An 18,396-nucleotide genomic window follows, 5' to 3' on the forward strand; every position below is an offset into this window, starting at 1 on the left:
CTCGTTATCTCCTCCATAGACACCAAGTACTGGTTCTTCCCAGGAAACGGACTCGACAGTTTTCATATCTGCCTATAATAGGCCTTCCTGTAATAGTCTGCAATTGACTGTAGGAAGTACGAAGTAGAAGAATTCAAATCAGTCATCACTCATCATACGAAGCCATTTATTATGTTTAACCCACAACACTATAACTAATGGAATAGGTAAGTCGTGATAGCAATCGGAAGGCCCCATGAGCAAGAAGGAATTCATTCAACAGAATGAGTCCGATTTTGTTGACTGGGTAAATAAACGGATTTGAACCATCGTTGCGTGATCGATGCGTTGATAATATAACTTACCCCACCCGCCACCACCTGTACGGAGAAACGATAATTTAGCACGGTTATAGATACGAGTCAAGACATGGCTTAGATACATCATGTCTGACGACAGGCTCGCAGGACTATACATGATGAGCGTTCACAGGGATCGTATCAACACCGATAATAATATGTTCATAAAAAAACCATCGAGAAATTAGGCAGAGACCCACATCACCTTCACTTCCTATTCAGGGACTTAATTCATGCTAATTGATTGAATTCTCGCCTCGATTTCGCACGAATGAGTCATGTTTAAAACAAGTTTTTGAGCGTTAATTAATTGTACCATAACCCCATCCATGATTTGTTTGCATGTAAATGGGAGTTGATGTTCGTGTCTTGAAGACAGGGGTCATTCTGACCCAAATTGTTCGATTCAGGAATAATAATTTTACACATTTAGATTTTACACATTCCACAAACTTTTCCGCAAACCGATTGTCGAAGGGAGGGGGGGGGGGGGGGGGGGTCAGCTAACCCCATTTGCCTCCAAGTGCGGACGCCAATGTATGGAATGCATTTAAGTTACCCATTCAACTATTTTGGATTTTTAAAATTACTGTACATGTACTAGCATACGCTCAATGATTTTAATTAATATACCGCTGGATAGTGTGATTTAAGAAGCACACTAATCGAAGTGTTCACCTCTCCAAACAGATTATCGATATAAGAAAGCTTTGCTCGGATTTAGCTCTATTTCGGCGCGGAGATTAGCTATGATGTATTCGTTGTCTATTCACCTGTCTTTACTGACGTTACCATTTATAAATTAGTAATGATGTATTTTGACAATGGTATAATGTAGCCTATTAAACAATAAAGCGCTTGGTTGAAAATGATGTCATGCTGAGAAAAAACAATAACTTGGCAAGATAAATACATAAAAAGTAAGTGCTTTGCATCTTTGAATATCTTCATTAGCTATAGAAAATGCATGGGGTTGAATTAGATGGATGTTAATGACACAATACTATGTTTATTACATGTTTACATAAAGTAGTCGGTAAAGCTATTAGTTCGGATACTATTTTCGGACAAAGATAAATATCCTTTTTGTATTCATTATTGTATATTGAACATTATTAACTCATAGCCATCTGAGCACTTTATGCCCCTTAATGTGTCACTTTTAGTTGCTGTTAAACATGGCCTCGGGAGATGACAAGTCTCAACTTCCAAGAGGTTTGATTGGTCGGACTGGAGCACCTAGTGGAAGGGGAGCCAGGTAAAATATCCAACATGTTAAATGTTATTGTTCAATTATGTCACATTTAAATAAGCTTCATAAATAATTTGGAGACATAAGTTTGCTGACACTATAAATTGCATTTAACAGATTTTAATAAAGTATGCATAAATTATGTTTACACATTGTTTAACCAGACCCGAATAAGTAATCATTAACAAATAATGGAAGATTGAAATTAACAAAATTGCTTTTTATAATAGTTTTGGTATTTTTTGATAAAATACAAATGTGTTATTATTTTCATGATAACATTAAGGCTGTCATGATACACACTGAGCGTATCGTGATATATCATGATACGGCAACACTATATCGTGATATGTATCGCGATATTTTAAAGAATGTATAACTGTGAGGAAAACATCAGAGTAAAAGGTTATACAACTTTATTAAACTCAATAATCTGAAAACACTGGTATCATGGTATGACAAGAAACTGATATGAATAAGAATAAACATCTACACATGGATGCGCTTGCTTGACCTGAATATTAACGGATTATTTATTTAACCCTTTTTCATCGCTTTGACAGTTTACAAAACGATAATTATATCAAAATAGGTTATGTATTTATCCTCTGTGTTCATAAAAGAATAATTTAGATTAAAAAAACAGGTGCCGCAACGCCGTACCGCGGTGCGATTTTTTTAACGACGTGCACTGCGATATACCGATTCACCAGTGAATCATGACAGCACTAGATAACATATTAAAAACTTGTCACAGTCAATTTCAATTTGGCAATAAAAGCAGCTGTTTTAAGGCTTAGTGATTTACTATTTAGCACAGTTTTCAAAGTAAGCGCTATAATTTTCATTCTATAGGTTACCTTCTATTCGAGGACCTAGGGATCTCACACTTGGAGGTGTCCAGAAAAAAGTCTTCACTCCAAACATTCCAGCCAGAAGAGTGAAACAGGAACCAAGGTATGTTACATGAATCATAATATTGTTTTAGAATTGTTTAATAACTGAAGCATCTAAAATTACCGTAATTACTCTTTTCAGACACTTAAAAATAATATTATTTTTTTCGTGTCCGAAAATTTAGATACGAAAAACATTCAAATAGTATGAGTGTCCGAAAATTTAGAGACATTTATGTTATGTTTGTTTGTCAATTATTATATTGAAATAAAACCCATTAATAAATGTGCAATTCTTTTATTGTGTTGTACTCTCCTTTCTCTGCTTAAAAAAAATACATCAGCATTTATTTATTCTATCTCTTACCTAAAATGGTATGTAAAAACAACCATACTGCTTCCTGAATACGTTATAATTCAAAATACTGTTGGGTAAAACAATTGTTTGTTACCGGTATACATGGTAATCTACCCAATAATGCAATTGTAATGGTCCATTACCCTCAGGACATTCTATACCAGGTTTAATGACCTGTATGACCTTAATCTGGGACTTCATCATCGAAGGGTCCTAGATAAGCGAAAACACGGCAGAAAGCTATTAAAATAGCGCTGTAAAATATACTGTCCGAAAAATTGGAGTCATTAATTATGAATGAAAACTCGTATGTCCAAAAATATAGAGTCACGAAAAATATTTATTTTGGCTAAAAAAGGGGATGTCAGAAAACTTAGAGTGTCCGAAAACTTATAGTAATTACGGTAATCAATGAACACTATCTGAGAAATTTTTAACATCTCCTGATTGTGGGACTTAAAAACATGCCCCTGTCCACTGAAAATTATTAAATTCACTTTTTAAAGTCATCACCAGCTGTTTTATTGAAACTGTGCATCAGGTGATCATACTTTTTATAAATTGTAACTGATGGCAAATTGTCATGAACATACAATATTTTTTACATCAGACTTCTTGACATAGAAATGCAATGGCACTATTTGTTCACATTTGAAATGTGTTTACCAAAGTAATGACCAGCCAACACCATCTGCAAGCAAGGATCAGTCCAAGGGCAAGAAGGGTCTGGCACCCAGCAAGGATGATCGTGGGCGGGGCAGAGGCAGGGGACGAGGAAGAAACATGCCCAGTGTCATTCAGACCCATTCATTGTTTGAACAGGGGCCGTCCGAAAAGATACCAAAACCTACTGGAGGTAAAGAATGGTTAGGAAACAGTTAAGGAATAAAAACTACACTGCAAACCCAATATAACGTGGATGAGTCTTGTTTCCCATTTTTTCTCCAGTCTCTTATTTCTATCAAGTCTTTTCTTTATATTCAAGCATGACATTGCCCATTGAGCTTATTGCATAACTGCTTAATTATAATTGATGACAGTCTAATCATAACTTGGGCATATGACAGTTTAAGTGTGATTTTCTATTAGTTGAAGCGAAAAATGTGTAAAAAAATAACATGTGTTTATCCATGCTGTTACTATTTATGTGCTATTTAATCTTTTTACTCATTGACATCTTTGACAATTGTATTGAGGATTGTTTCATTTCATCTTTTTATTTGTAGATATGTATGTAAATATTGTCTGCTAAAATGCAATTAAAAAGGTTACAGGAATGAGAAATTAAATAAGTTATCCAGACAATTTATATACATGCCAACACAGGTTTACTGTTAACAGAATTGCACATTCATTTTCGCCCAGTTTTCAGAAAATAATTTGTACATGTTACATTGAATCTAAATTTAAATTCACTTGTCCATTGGCTGTTATAATTAAATTTGACCAGTACCATAATGTTCTGTACACTTTATATTTCTGAGAGAAAAAAGCATATGTTTGTGTTCATGAAATTCTTAAAAACATTTATTGTCAAAAATGGACAGTTTTTTTTATTAATTGAGATGGTATTTATATGGGGTTATCAGATATATACACACTAGAAACAATTGTAGTGTTTATATGCATGTGTTAGGGAATTACAACAAAACACGGCAATGAATGAGCTCGGAACTAACAACGCGGTTCTGTTCATAAGGCAGTCTTGTAACTAGGACCAGTTCATCTTTGTAATATTGGAGTTACAGTGTATATGTTATACTTGACACGGAGCATATCTGGTATGTTCCTGTTTTCCTTTCTGATAAGCATGAAACACCTTTTTCTTTGTACTTAATCCTCAAATGATGGGACTTAAATTGCTACAAATTTATACATTATGTGACAAAAGTGAGAAGAATCAGTAAATTACCAGTACTCGTAGATATTATCAAAACATCTCATGATGCCGACCCAATTTTAAAACAACTGGTTGTAGGTTCAGAGTACAGCTATACAGGAGGTGGAGGAGGGGGAGGGGGGAGGAGGAGGAGGGGGCAAGGGTGGTGGTAGCTCTGGGAGCCCACGCAAGTCCTTCAAGAGGGAGCAAACAGACCAAGAGACAAAAGAAGTGCTGGACAGTCTGCTCAGAGATGATGTAAGCATGTGTGTGTAGAGCTTTTAATTGATGCACCATTTATCATTTTTATATTATTATACCTCACTTTTATTCACAATGCTAAACTCCCATAGGCCATCGTGACATAGAACTACTGTCAGACCCAGCGGGAAAAAATTTACTGTCCAAATAATACTGTCGCCCGCTACCTTAGCAATCACGTGCCACCAGGGGGAAAAAATCTGAACCACGCAACATATTAATGGTTGTTCATTGCTGAAATTAAATACAATTATTGAATATTAAAATTGTTCATGGTTCATATAAATTGTTTGAATATTTTGTTCGGTATAATAAAATAAATATTACATGTCTGAAAGGGTGACAGTAAATTTGTCAACTTTCGGAAAAATACTGTCAACCTTGGCTTTGCCTCGGTTGACAGTATTTCCTCAAGTTGACAAATTTACTGTCACCCTGTCAGACATGTAATATTTATATACTAATAAAGTTGTAGTTTATGTGGTTCAATATTACCTTTGTTAGTAATTGTATATTATGATGAGCACATTTTTTTCACAATTGTATGATTTTTCTTCTTAGTTTCTTGCTGGAAAAGGGTTTGAAGAAGATGACATTACGTTGATGCCTGTGAAGCTGCCAATTGTGATAAAAAAAGAGCTGAAAGTAAAACAGGAAACTATAAACATTAAACAAGAACCAATGGATACTGACGGAAAACATGAGAAACTAGTCAAAAATGATACTGCAACAGAAACAAATGACTTGACATCGGGATTGGGAAATTTGTATCGCCAAAACTCAACAGATTCGGTTACATGTGGAGAACTGTTTACTAATCCTGTTAAGTCAGGTAGGCCTGGAGTATTTAACATGGCAAGATTATTTATGAATGAGTTTACATTTGCCATTTTTGTTTAGGAACATTTCCAGAATAACTACATAGCAATGACTGTTTATTTATTTATGTCCCCCTTCGAAGAAAAGGGGTATATTGTTTTGCACATGTTGGTTGGTCCGTCGGTCGGTCTGTCTGTAGGTCCGTCCACCAGATGGTTTCCGGATGATAACTAAAGAACGCTTAGGCCTAGGATCATGAAACTTCATAGGTACATTGATCATGACTGGCAGATGACCCCTATTGATTTTCAGGTCACTAGGTCAAAGGTCAAGGTCACAGTGACTCGAAATAGTAAAATGGTTTCCTGATGATAACTCAAGAATGCTTAGGCCTAGGATCATGAAACCTCATACGTACATTGATCATGACTGGCAGATGACCCCTAGTGATTTTCAGGTCACTAGGTCAAAGGTCAAGGTCACAGTGACTCGAAATAGTAAAATGGTTTCCGGATGATAACTCAAGAATGCTTACACCTAGGATCATGAAACTTCATAGGAACATTGATCATGACTGGCAGATGACCCCTATTGATTTTCAGGTCACTAGGTCAAAGGTCAAGGTCACAGTGACTCGAAGCAGTAAAATGGTTTCCGGATGATAACTCAAGAATGCTTACGCCTAGGATCATGAAACTTCATAGGTACATTGATCATGACTGGCAGATGACCCCTATTGATTTTCAGGTCACTAAGTCAAAGGTCAAGGTCACAGTGACTCGAAATAGTAAAATTGTTTCCGGATGATAACTCAAGAATGCTTACGCCTAGCTAGAATCATGAAACTTCATAGGTACATTGATCATGACTGGTAGATGACCCCTATTAATTTTCAGGTCACTAGGTCAAAGGTCACAGTGACTCTAAACAGTAAAATGGTTTCCTGATGATAACTCAAGAATAATTAGGCCTAGGATCATGAAACTTAATAGGTACATTGATCATGACTGGCAGATGACCCCTATTGACTTTCAGGTCACTAGGTCAAAGGTCAAGGTCACAGTGACAAAAAACGTATTCACACAATGGCTGCCACTACAACTGACAACCCATATGGAGGGCATGCATGTTTTACAAACAGCCCTTGTTAAATATGAAAATATACAGTGTGTTTCTCAAACAGGCACTTTGACCTGTGATCAGCCGGACATAACCATTCTATCATTATGCCTGTTTAAAGTAAAGACTTTAGACTTTTTTGAACAAATACCAATGAAGAAAAACAAATATATATGTTATATATAATTATTAGTTTTGTGTCAAACCATTGATTATCTCTTCATTCCTAGAGGATGGGACACTGCTGTTCATACAGCTGCCCGACACTCTGCCTGGAATGCCACTCTCTACGGAGGAGGACTTCAAGAAGAAAAAAGATAAGGTTGGCTTTGAATCTCCATCATGTTGGTGTGTAGATTAAGATGACAGTACACCATACTGTTCTATAACAATTGATAGATGAATTTATCACGTGCACTGGTCATGATTGTACATTTTATGACATGATGTAAAAATAACAAAAAATGATTTGATAAACATTATTTTTGTCCCCTACCGGTTTCAACGGAGGGGACTTATGGTTTGCACTCTGTGCATCTGTGAGTCTGTCTGTTTGTCTGTCACACTTTTCTGGATCCTGCAATAACTTTAAAAGTTCTTCATATTTTTTCATGAATCTTGAAACATGGTCAGAAGGCAATATTGAGGTTATGCACGTCTTTTCATTTTGTTCCTACGTCAAGAATTCTGGTTGCTATGGCAACAAATATAAAAAAATCAGACAATGGTGGAGCTGGTAAGGGACATATATTGCTTGGCAATAGTCTTGTTTTAATATGGAATGACACAAGCAACATGTGCATACCATGGCAAAAGGAAAGAATTTGTCTAACTATATAGTTATTGAAGTAGTTTCAATCTGGATTAAAATGTTAGTCTGGCCATGCATTTTATCTTGCAACACTTTGCACTATAAATTAATGCATTTGACATTCTATAGGTCATGCAATTGACATTCTGACCCAATCAAGTCATGCCTTTGACATTCTTACTTTATGAAGTCATGCCATTGACATTCATTCTGATTCTTTGAAGTTATGCATTTCACATTTGTACTCTATGAAGTCATGCATACAACACTCAGACACTATGATGACATGTATTTGACATTAAAAAAAAAAGTCATGCATTTCCACTTTCAAAAACTATGAAGGAATGTGTTTGTTATTCAGACTCTATTAAGTCAAGTATTTGACACTCAGGCATTATGAAGTAATGTATTTGACATTCTGACACTATGAAGTAATGCATTTGCCATTAAGACATTAGAAGTTATGCATTTAACATTCAGACATTATGAAGTCATGCATATGGCATTCAGACATTATTACATCATGCATTTGACATTCTTACTCTATGAAGCCATGCATTTGACATTCTGAAGTCATGTATTTGACATTTGTAAACATGTACTATGAAGTGATGTTTACAACATCTAGACTCTATGAAGTCATGCATTTTACTTTTTGACAATATGAAGTAATGCATTTGACATTCTGACACTATGAAGTCATGCATTTGATTTTTGACACTATGAAGTAATGTATTTGACATTTGTATACTATGAACTTACGTATATGACACCTAGACACTATGAAGTCATGCACTTGACATTTAGATGTTGTGAAGTCAATCATTTGGCTTTCTTACACTATAAAGTCATGTATTTGACATTCTGACACTTTGAAGTGATGCATATGACATCCAGCACTATGATGTCATGCAAATCGCATTCAGAAATTCTGAAGTTATACCTAAACATTCTGATTATTAAGGCAAGTGTTTGACATTCTGACACTATTAAGTCATTAAATTGACATTCAGACACTATGCAGTAATGCATTTGACATTCTGACACTATGAAGTCATGTATTTGACATTCAGACACAATTAAATCATGCATTTGACATTCTGAGACTATGAAGTAATGCATTTGACATTCAGACCTTATGATGTAATGTATTTGACATATAGACACTATTAAGTCATGCATTTGACGTTCTACAAAATGAAGTCATGCACTCGACATTCTTACGGTATGAAGTCATGCATTTGACATTCTTACGGTATGAAGTCATGCATTTGACATTCTGACTCTATGAATTCATGCATATGACATTCTGAGACTATCAAGTCATGCATTTGACATTCAGACACTATTTATACACCCATTACCATTGGTAATGGGGGCTATATAGGAGTCACTATGTCGGTCTGTCTGTCGGTCGGTCGGTCTGTTCGGAAATCTTGTCTGGGCAATAACTATGTTGTTCATAGTGAGATTTTAAAATCATTTAGCACATTTGTTCACCATCATTGAACGGTGTGTCGCGCGAAAGAATTACGTCGATATCCCAAAGGTCAAGGTCACACTTTGAGTTCAAAGGTAAAAAATGGCCATAAATTAGCTTGTCTGGGCCATAACTTTGTCATTTAATGTGAGATTTTAAAATCATTTGGCACATTTGTTCACCATAATTGGATGGTGTGTCGCGCAAAAGAATTACATCAATCACTCCAAGGTCAAGGTCACACTTTGAGTTCAAAAGTCAAAAAGGGCCATACATGTGTTTGTCCGGTCAATAACTATGTCGTTCATTGTGAGATTTTAAAATCATTTGGCACATTTGTTCACCATTTTTAGACAGTGTGTTGCGCGAAAGAATTAGGTCGATATCTCCAAGGTTAAGGTCACACTTTGAGTTCAAAGGTAAACAATGGCCATAAATGAGCTTGTCTGGGCCATAACTATGTGGTTCATTGTGAGATTGTAAAATCATTTGGCACATTTGTTCACCATCATTGGACGGTGTGTCACGCGAAAGAATTACGTTGATATATCCAAGGTCAAGGTCACACTTTGAGTTCAAAGTTCAAAAAAGGCCATAAATGAGCTTGTCTGGGACATAACTATTTCGTTTATTGTGAGATTTGAAAATCATTTTGCATGTTTGTTCACCATCACTGGACAGTGTGTTGCGCGAAAGATTTATGTCAATATCTCCAAGGTCAAGGTCACACTTTGAGTTCAAAGGTCAAATTGGCCATAAATAAGCTTGTCCGGGCCATAACTTTGTCATTGATTGTGTGATTTTAAAATCATTTGGCACATTTGTTCACCATCTTTGGACGGTGTGTCGCCGAAAGAATTACGTTGATATCTCCATGGTCAGGGTCACACTTTGAGTTCAAAGGTCAAAAAGGGCCATACATGAGTTTGTCCGGGCAATAACTATGTCGTTGATTGTGAGATTTTAAAATCATTTGGCACATTTGTTCACCATCTTTGGACAGTGTGTTGAGCGAAAGAATTATGTCGATATCACCAAGGTTAAGGTCACACTTTGAGTTCAAAGGTCAAAAATGGCCATAAATGAGCTTTTCTGGGCCATAACTTTGTCGTTCAATGTGAGATTTTAAAATCATTTGGCACATTTGTTCACCATCATTGGACGGTGTGTCTCGCGAAATAAGTACGTTGATATATCCAAGTTCAAGGTCACACTTTGAGTTCAAAGGTCAAAATGGGCCATAAATTAGCTTGTCCGGGCCATAAGTATGTCGTTGATTGTGAGATTTTAAAATCATTTGGCACATTTGTTCACCATCATTGGACAGTGTGTTGCGTGAAAGAATTGCGTCAATATCTCCAAGGTCAAGGTCACACTTTGAGTTCAAAGGTAAAAAATGGCCATAAATTAGCTAGTCTGTGCCATAACTATGTCGTTTATTGTGAGATTTTAAAATCATTTGGCACATTTGTTCACCATCATTGGACGGTGTGTCTCACGAAAGAATTACGTTGATATATCCAAGGTCAAGGTCACACTTTGAGTTCAAAGGTCAAAAAAGGCCATAAAATAGCTTGTCCGGGCCATAACTATGTCGTGCATTGTGAGATTTTAAAATTATTTGGCACATTTGTTCCCCATCATTGGACGGTGTGTCTCGCGAAAGAATTACGTTGATATATCCAAGGTCAAGGTCACACTTTGAGTTCAAAGGTAAAAAAGGCCATAAATAAGCTTGTCCGGGCCATAACTATGTCGTTCATTGTGAGACTTTAAAATCATTTGGCACATTTGTTCACCATCATTGGAGGGTGTGTCAGGCGAAAGAATTACGTTGATATATCCATGGTCAAGGTCACACTTTGAGTTCAAAGGTAAAAAAGGCTATAAATTAGCTTGTCCAGGCCATAACTTTGTCGATCATTGTGAGATTTTAAAATCATTTGGCACGTTTGTTCACCATCACTGGACAGTGTCTTGCGCGAAAGAATTACGTCGATATCTCCAAGATCAAGGTCACACTTTGAGTTCAAAGGTCAAAAATGGCCATAAATGATCTTGTCCGGGCCATAACTATGTTGTTCATCGTGATATTATCAAATCATTTGGCACATTAAGCCACATTTGTTCATTATCATTTGACGGTGTGTCACGCGAAAGAATTACGTCAATATCTCCAAGGTCAAGGTCACACTGAGTTCAAAGGTTAAAAAATGGCCATAAATGAGCTTGTCAGGGCCATAACTATGTAGTTAATTGTGAGATTCTAAAATCATTTGTTCAGCATCATTGGACGGTGTGTCGCACGAAAAAATTATGTCGATATCTCCAAGGTCAAGGTCACACTTTCAGTTCAAAGGTAAAAAATGGCCATAAATGATAATGGCATAATAATTCTTAAAAATCGCCATAAATCAATGCATCATGTTGGGGTATACGTCACGTCTGTGGCAAAGCTCTAGTTAATCATGTAAATTACATGATTACACTATAAAGTCATGCATTTGACTTTCTGACACTGTGATGTCATGCATATGACTTTCTGACCATATTAAGTCATGCATTAGTCTGAATATAAGAATTCATGCATTTGACATTCCAACATTCTGATGTCATGCAATATGACTTTTGTCTCTTAAAGGAGAGTGAGATTTCAGACAAGATGGACAGCTGCAGCCTGCACAACTTCAGTGAGGGTCTTGTGGGCAAGCTCATAGTGCGAAAGTCAGGGAGGGTCCAGCTCAGGCTGGGAAACACACTACTCAACGTAACCATGGGAACACCATGTGGATTTTTACAGGTAAGATCAACATAGCAGAGAAATGTTTAGTTTTAATTAGTCCCATACCAGATGGGATTAGAGTCCCGGTCTGTCAATCCTTATCTGGATCCTGTAATAGCTCAAAAAGTACTTAAGCTAGGTTGCAAATTTTGTAAGAAGATAAAAAGCCATATGGTAGAAAAGTGTTTGTATCATAAAAATCAAGCAAATCAGACAACAAATCAACTGCCATTTACTATGAGATAATTATACCCCCACAAACGAGGTTTAGGGAGGTATATAGGAGTGAGCTTGTCTGTCTGTCTGTCGGTCGGTCTGTTGGTCCGTATGAAGTGTCCCCTCTCTATTTCAAGTTGTTTTCATCAGATCTTCACCAAGCTTGGTCAGATGTTGTATCTAGATGACGTCTAGGTCAAGTTCGAATATGGGTCATGCCCGATCAAAAACTAGGTCACGGGGTCACTTAGTGCGTTTTAAACAATTAGCATGGTGTCCGCACTCTAATTCAAGTATTGTTCATCCGAGCTTCACCAAACTTGGTCAGAAGTTGTATCTAGATGATGTCTAGGCCAAGTTCGAACATGGGCCCTGTGGGGTCAAAAACTAGGTCACAGGGTCAGTTAGTGCGTTTGTACCATTGAGCATGGTGTCCGCTGTTTTTTGTGAAGGCAACATGCCAAATATTCTGTGTCAATGCGGCATGTGGGGGTATTCGTCACGTCTATGACAAAGCTCTAGTTACCAATTGGGTTGATTACGTGACTGAAACATTGATCAGTGTCACTGAATGGATAACTGTTATTTTTCTATTCATACAATTGAGTATTGTGATTATCATTTGCATAGATTTTGTATGACACTATAATGATGTCAAATTTTTATATAATTCTCTCCAGAAAATGAGTTGTCTTGTAAAGGTTAGATTTTGTCGGTCTGTGAATTCCTCATTGTCTGCAGTCAATTCCCTTCGATGGCTTAAGCATCCTAACCTTCAAATCCTTCCTTAATTATTGTCCCTCTCAAATATAAAATGCTTAATATAACACTGACTGATTGAGGGTATTATACCCTTGGGATCTGTTACAAATGATTGCGTGAGCCTTCACCTCTACACATAAACTAATGGTTTTCAATACCACTTTTGCAACATTGTAAATAATACTTTGCAGTATGGATTCTACAACGTTTGATATGTATACACACATATCAAAGTGATTACATATTTTCATGTAATCAAGTGTCACCATGCATCTCATTTTAGTCTACCTGTGCTGTATATAATGATGCGCTGAGAACACATAGATATGTTTTTCTTATTTATGCCAACATTTTAATTGCTTTACTTTATGCTACTAAATTTGTATCTCCTTCCAACCTATATATATTTATATTTTTATGCCCCCCTTCGAAGAAGAGGGGTATATTGTTTTGCTCATGTCGGTCCGTCCGTATGCATGTCCATATGTCCGTCAACCAGATAGTTTTCGGATGATAACTCAAGAACGCTTAGGCCTAGGATCATGAAACTTCATAGGTACATTGATCATGACTTGCAGATGACTCCTATAGATTTTGAGGTCACTAGGTTGAAAGGTCAAGGTCACGGTGACCTGAAATAGTAAAATGGTTTCCGGATGATAACTTAAGAATTAGAGATGGCATCGAATACCAATATCGGTATTCGAATGTTCGCAAATTCATTCAATCGAATATTCGAATATTCGCATAAAACGGCTGGATTGATTTTACCTTGTTATGTGTAAATTTCCATTGGTTTATAAGTTATATCCGTTTGCTAAATACGAGGCTGTTTATTAACGTTGCTATTGAAAAATTGTATCGCTGTCGAATAATACTATGACCGATACTGTGATCGAACACAAATAGAATTAAAAACATCGTGTCATAGAATTTTATTTTTTAATGATTCCACATATTTGTAGCAGACCGCGCATATGTAAAACTAAGTTTACACACATTACACGTTCGGTCTTCTTATCCACAGACCGTGTAAAGTATTCCATATTGCAGAAGGGGCTGGTGGCATTTTCAGATTTGAATTATGATTCCTTGATGATTGTTTAGTTTATATCATCTGTTACTTTTGAATAATTCACATGTCTGTTCAAACTGTGATCACAAATACTAAATTTTTATTCGCAAGTAAATTAAAGCCCTTAATTGGTACCTAATTGACAAACAACAGTTCGGGCCCTTTCTTATAGTAAGTATATTGCATTGCGCGATTTGAATAATTCACACATTTTAATGGCTGTACATACTGTGATCACAAAACTTAATTTATATTCGCAAGTCAATTGAAACCGTTAATCGGCATCCCATTGGCAAACAACAGTCGGGGCCTTTCTTAGAGCGTGTATATTGCATTTGCGCAATCAACACTGATACGGGCCGCGTTATCAGTTTGACACGAAGAACGTCACGTCAAACATGTTACTCCCATGTGATTTCGGTTGCTTTTTAGTAAGCGGTTCGCAGGTCATTAAATATTGGTGAAATAACGTTTGGATAAAAATGTGATTATGCGAATATCATTTTTATTATTCGAATGCTGACCATTCAATCGAATATTCGAATATTCGAATAATTTTGCCATCTCTATTAAGAATGCTTATGCCTAGGATCATGAAACTTCGTAGGTACTTTGATCATGACTAGCAGATGACCCCTATTGATTTTCAGGTCACTAGGTCAAAGGTCAAGGTCACGGTGACCCGAAACAGTTAAATGGTTTGCGGATGATAACTCAAGAACGCTTATGCCTAGGATCATGAAACTTCATAGGTACATTGATCATGACTCGCAGATGACCCCTATTGATTTTCAGGTCACTAGGTCAAAGGTCAAGGTCACGGTGACCCGAAATAGTAAAATGGTTTCCGGATGATAACTCACGAACGCTTATGCCTAGGATCATGAAACTTCATAGGTACATTGATCATGACTCGCAGATGACCCCTATTGATTTTCAGGTCACTAGGTCAAGGTCACAGTGACCCGAAATAGTAAAATGGTTTCCGGATGATAACTCAAGAACGCTTATGCATAGGATCATGAAACTTCATAGCTACATTGATCATGACTCGCAGATGACCCCTATTGATTTTCAGGTCACTAGGTCAAAGGTCAAGGTCACGATGACCCGAAATAGTAAAATGGTTTCCGGATGATAACTAAAGAACGCTTATGCCTAGGATCATGAAACTTCATAGGTACATTGATCATGACTCGCAGATGACCCGTATTGATTTTCAGGTCACTAGGTCAAAGGTCAAGGTCATGGTGACCCGAAATAGTAAAATGGTTTCCGGATGATAACTCAAAAACGCTCATACCTAGGATCATGAAACTTCATAGGTACATTGATCATGACTCGCAGATGACCCCTATTGATTTTCAAATCACTAGGTCAAAGGTCAAGGTCATTTGAAAAAAAAGTTATGAGCTATTGTCATCACCTTGGCGTCGGCGTCTGGTTAAGTTTTTGTTGTTTAGGTCCACTTTTCTCATTAAGTATCAAAGCTATTGCATTCAAACTTGGTACACTTACTTAATATCATGATGGGACTCGCCAGGCAAAGTAAGATAACTCTGGCGTGCATTTTGACAGAATTATGTGCCCTTTCTATTCTTAGAAAATTGAAAATTTGGTTAAGAAAAAAGTATACTTTTTGCAATTGGGAATATAGCCGAATTTCAGCTATAAAATCGGTTTAAAAAAACAAACCTGCCTAGAATCATGAAACTTCATAGGTACATTGATTATGACTGGCAGATGACCCCTATTGATTTTCAGGTCACTAGGTCAAAGGTCACAGTGACTCGAAACAGTTAAATGGTTTCCGGGTGGTTAACTCAAGAATACTTAGGCCTAGGATCATGAAACTTCATAAGTACATTTATCATGACTTGCAGATGACCCCTATTGATTTTCATGTCACTAGGTCAAAGGTCAAGGTCACAGTGACTCGAAACAGTAAAATGGTTTCCTGATGATAACTCAAGAATAATTAGGCCTAGGATCATGAAACTTCATAGGTACATTGATCATGACTGGCAGATGACCCCTATTGATTTTCAGGTCACTAGGTCAAAGGTTAAGATCACAGTGACAAAAATGTATTCACACAATGGCTGCCACTACAAATGACAGCCCATATGGGGGGCATGCATGTTTTACAAACAGCCCTTGTTTGCAATGTTCAAATAATATATGGTGTATACTACTAGTCTATAATCAGACCAAACAAAGGGCTTGGAAGGGTCCGAGGGGGCAGGGTGAGACATTTAGGCGGCAGGGTTTATCGTTCTTCTGTTTAGGCCTAGCTAATGTATACAACGTATTATGTGCACCAACAGCTAGAAATTAATGGGTTTTATACATGGTACAGTATTTTAGTTTGTTGGTCTGAACAAATTGTGATTGCTATGGTAACAGAACTAATTAAGAACTAAAATCTTGATCCGGCAATAACTCAAAGTACAAGTGCTAGGTAGATTAAATTTATGTGAAAAAAGGGCCATATTGAAAAATGTTAATGTTTTCAGGTTTTTCCTTACAAAAAAATTTGGTTGCTTTTAAAAAATAAATAATTGAAAACCAAATTCTTGATCCTGCATAACTCTCACAAATTATGGAAGCTTTGTTTATAGACATAAATGAAAACTTAAATATGGATCCTGGGACAACTAATTAAGCTCTTAAGCTAGGTTTATGAAACTCAATAGAGGGCGTTATTTTCAGGGGATCTGCTCTCCTATATTTTTCGTATGCACTCCTGTCAGCTATAGTCATGTGAAGGTTATACTCCGGTGTAAAATATAACGATTTTTGTTGGGAGGGGGAATCTAGACTGACCGCTGTAGGCCGGTTGCCATTGTTTTCAGGTAACGGCCAAGTGAGGTTGGCCTGTATATAGAGGTTTGATATTTTGTTTCTTACAAGGTATAGTGGTCCCATAAAACTTTGTTAAAATCATGCCCTTGTTTTTAAAACTCACACCACTAAATCTGGATCTAGGGTTATTCTAGCCATAACTGAAATGTTCTATAACTATAAGGTTGATGAAACTTATGGCGATCCTGTTCTTACTTTTATAACATATCGCCATAAGGTGACAAATGTGTTGTCTGTGACTCATCTCTTACTTTTATGTTTTTTGAATTCAAGAGTTGGCAGGAATATGTTTAAAACAAACAGCAGCCATGTTATATAATTATATTTCCATAACATTTATATGATCATAAAATTAATTGAAACAAGTATGCAATCCTTACCATTTTGAAATGTTTCACCAGTAAGAGTTATGATACCCAGTTATATATAGTTCAGGTCTCACTTCATCGGAGACTTAAATTAACTGGCATTATAAAACTTCATAATTTTTTAGGACGTTTTGAAATAAAATAAAAATGTGTAGGTGGCTTGTCACAGGCAATACCCATGTCACTAGCTCAATGTTCAAGGTGACACTTCTAGATCAACTATGGTCGTAATTCAGTTGTTTGGATTGAAACTTCATTATATCTAGTAAGCTTTAGTTTCTATTGTCAATGACAAATTTTGCTCTATTTTGAGACTTAGTTGGTTTTTTGCTCCATTATTTTCAGGACGTAGCCAGTGTGCGAGTAGATGGTAACCATGGTGATATTTCCTTACTGGGACATATTGATCACAGACTGGTTTGCACTCCTGACTTTGAATCACTGCTGGATGCTGCTATAAGTTAGCAGCTATTCCTGTGAATTGTTGGTCAAATAGTGCTCCTTCACAAGTGATATTTACCCGAGAATGAACAGTTTAGAGGGACAAGCAAACAATCAGAGGAAATCTTGTGAGACATAAAGTATTTGTGTAAACATTGATGCAACCTTTGAAACAAACAGAATTTTTTTTTCACGCAAAAACAATCCTTACTAGCATCATAACTGTCAACTATTAACAATGAAGGTGGCAAAGTTCATCTTGTGTTGTTTTGAATGTTGTTAAGTTTCAAATAAAAAATGTGTTCTCTAGCGTCTGTGTTATATGTGACTGTATTACATGCATGTTACAAACACAGTATGCAAAATTAGTTATATGTTCATACTTAAAGCATTTATTTTGGATATTTTTGTCTATGTTGTTCCAAAATGCAAAGATTGAACATATTGAATGTACATGTATATTATATGGAAAAAAAGACAAAACATTCTTTTATGGTAAAATGCAGAATAATAAATATGTTTCAGAAGTGGTTGTAGGATACATTTTCATGAGCCGCGTTCTGAGAAACCTGGGCCTAATGCATGTGCGTAGTCCGCACAGGCTAATCAGGGACGACAGTTTCGGCTTTTATGGTATTTTTCGTTGAAAGTCTCTTCTTAGTAAAAATCTAGTT

The 18,396-nt window shown here is 36.4% G+C and overlaps 1 protein-coding gene across 1 annotated transcript; it reads left to right on the forward strand.

Moving 5' to 3' along the window:
* The first annotated feature begins 1,139 nt into the window (after positions 1-1,139).
* Positions 1,140-18,031, forward strand: LOC127868719 (DNA-directed RNA polymerase III subunit RPC4-like). The gene is given in 10 exon segments (XM_052410727.1): positions 1,140-1,258; positions 1,505-1,596; positions 2,446-2,547; positions 3,516-3,700; positions 4,823-4,863; positions 4,865-4,981; positions 5,546-5,816; positions 7,153-7,244; positions 11,855-12,013; positions 17,627-18,031. Coding segments are annotated over 9 exon segments (1,167 nt in total). The 5' UTR covers positions 1,140-1,258; positions 1,505-1,516; the 3' UTR covers positions 17,747-18,031.
* The last annotated feature ends 365 nt before the right edge of the window (positions 18,032-18,396 follow it).

The sequence above is a fragment of the Dreissena polymorpha genome, chromosome 2 (assembly GCF_020536995.1).
Source record: "Dreissena polymorpha isolate Duluth1 chromosome 2, UMN_Dpol_1.0, whole genome shotgun sequence".
Lineage (NCBI taxonomy): Eukaryota > Metazoa > Mollusca > Bivalvia > Myida > Dreissenidae > Dreissena > Dreissena polymorpha.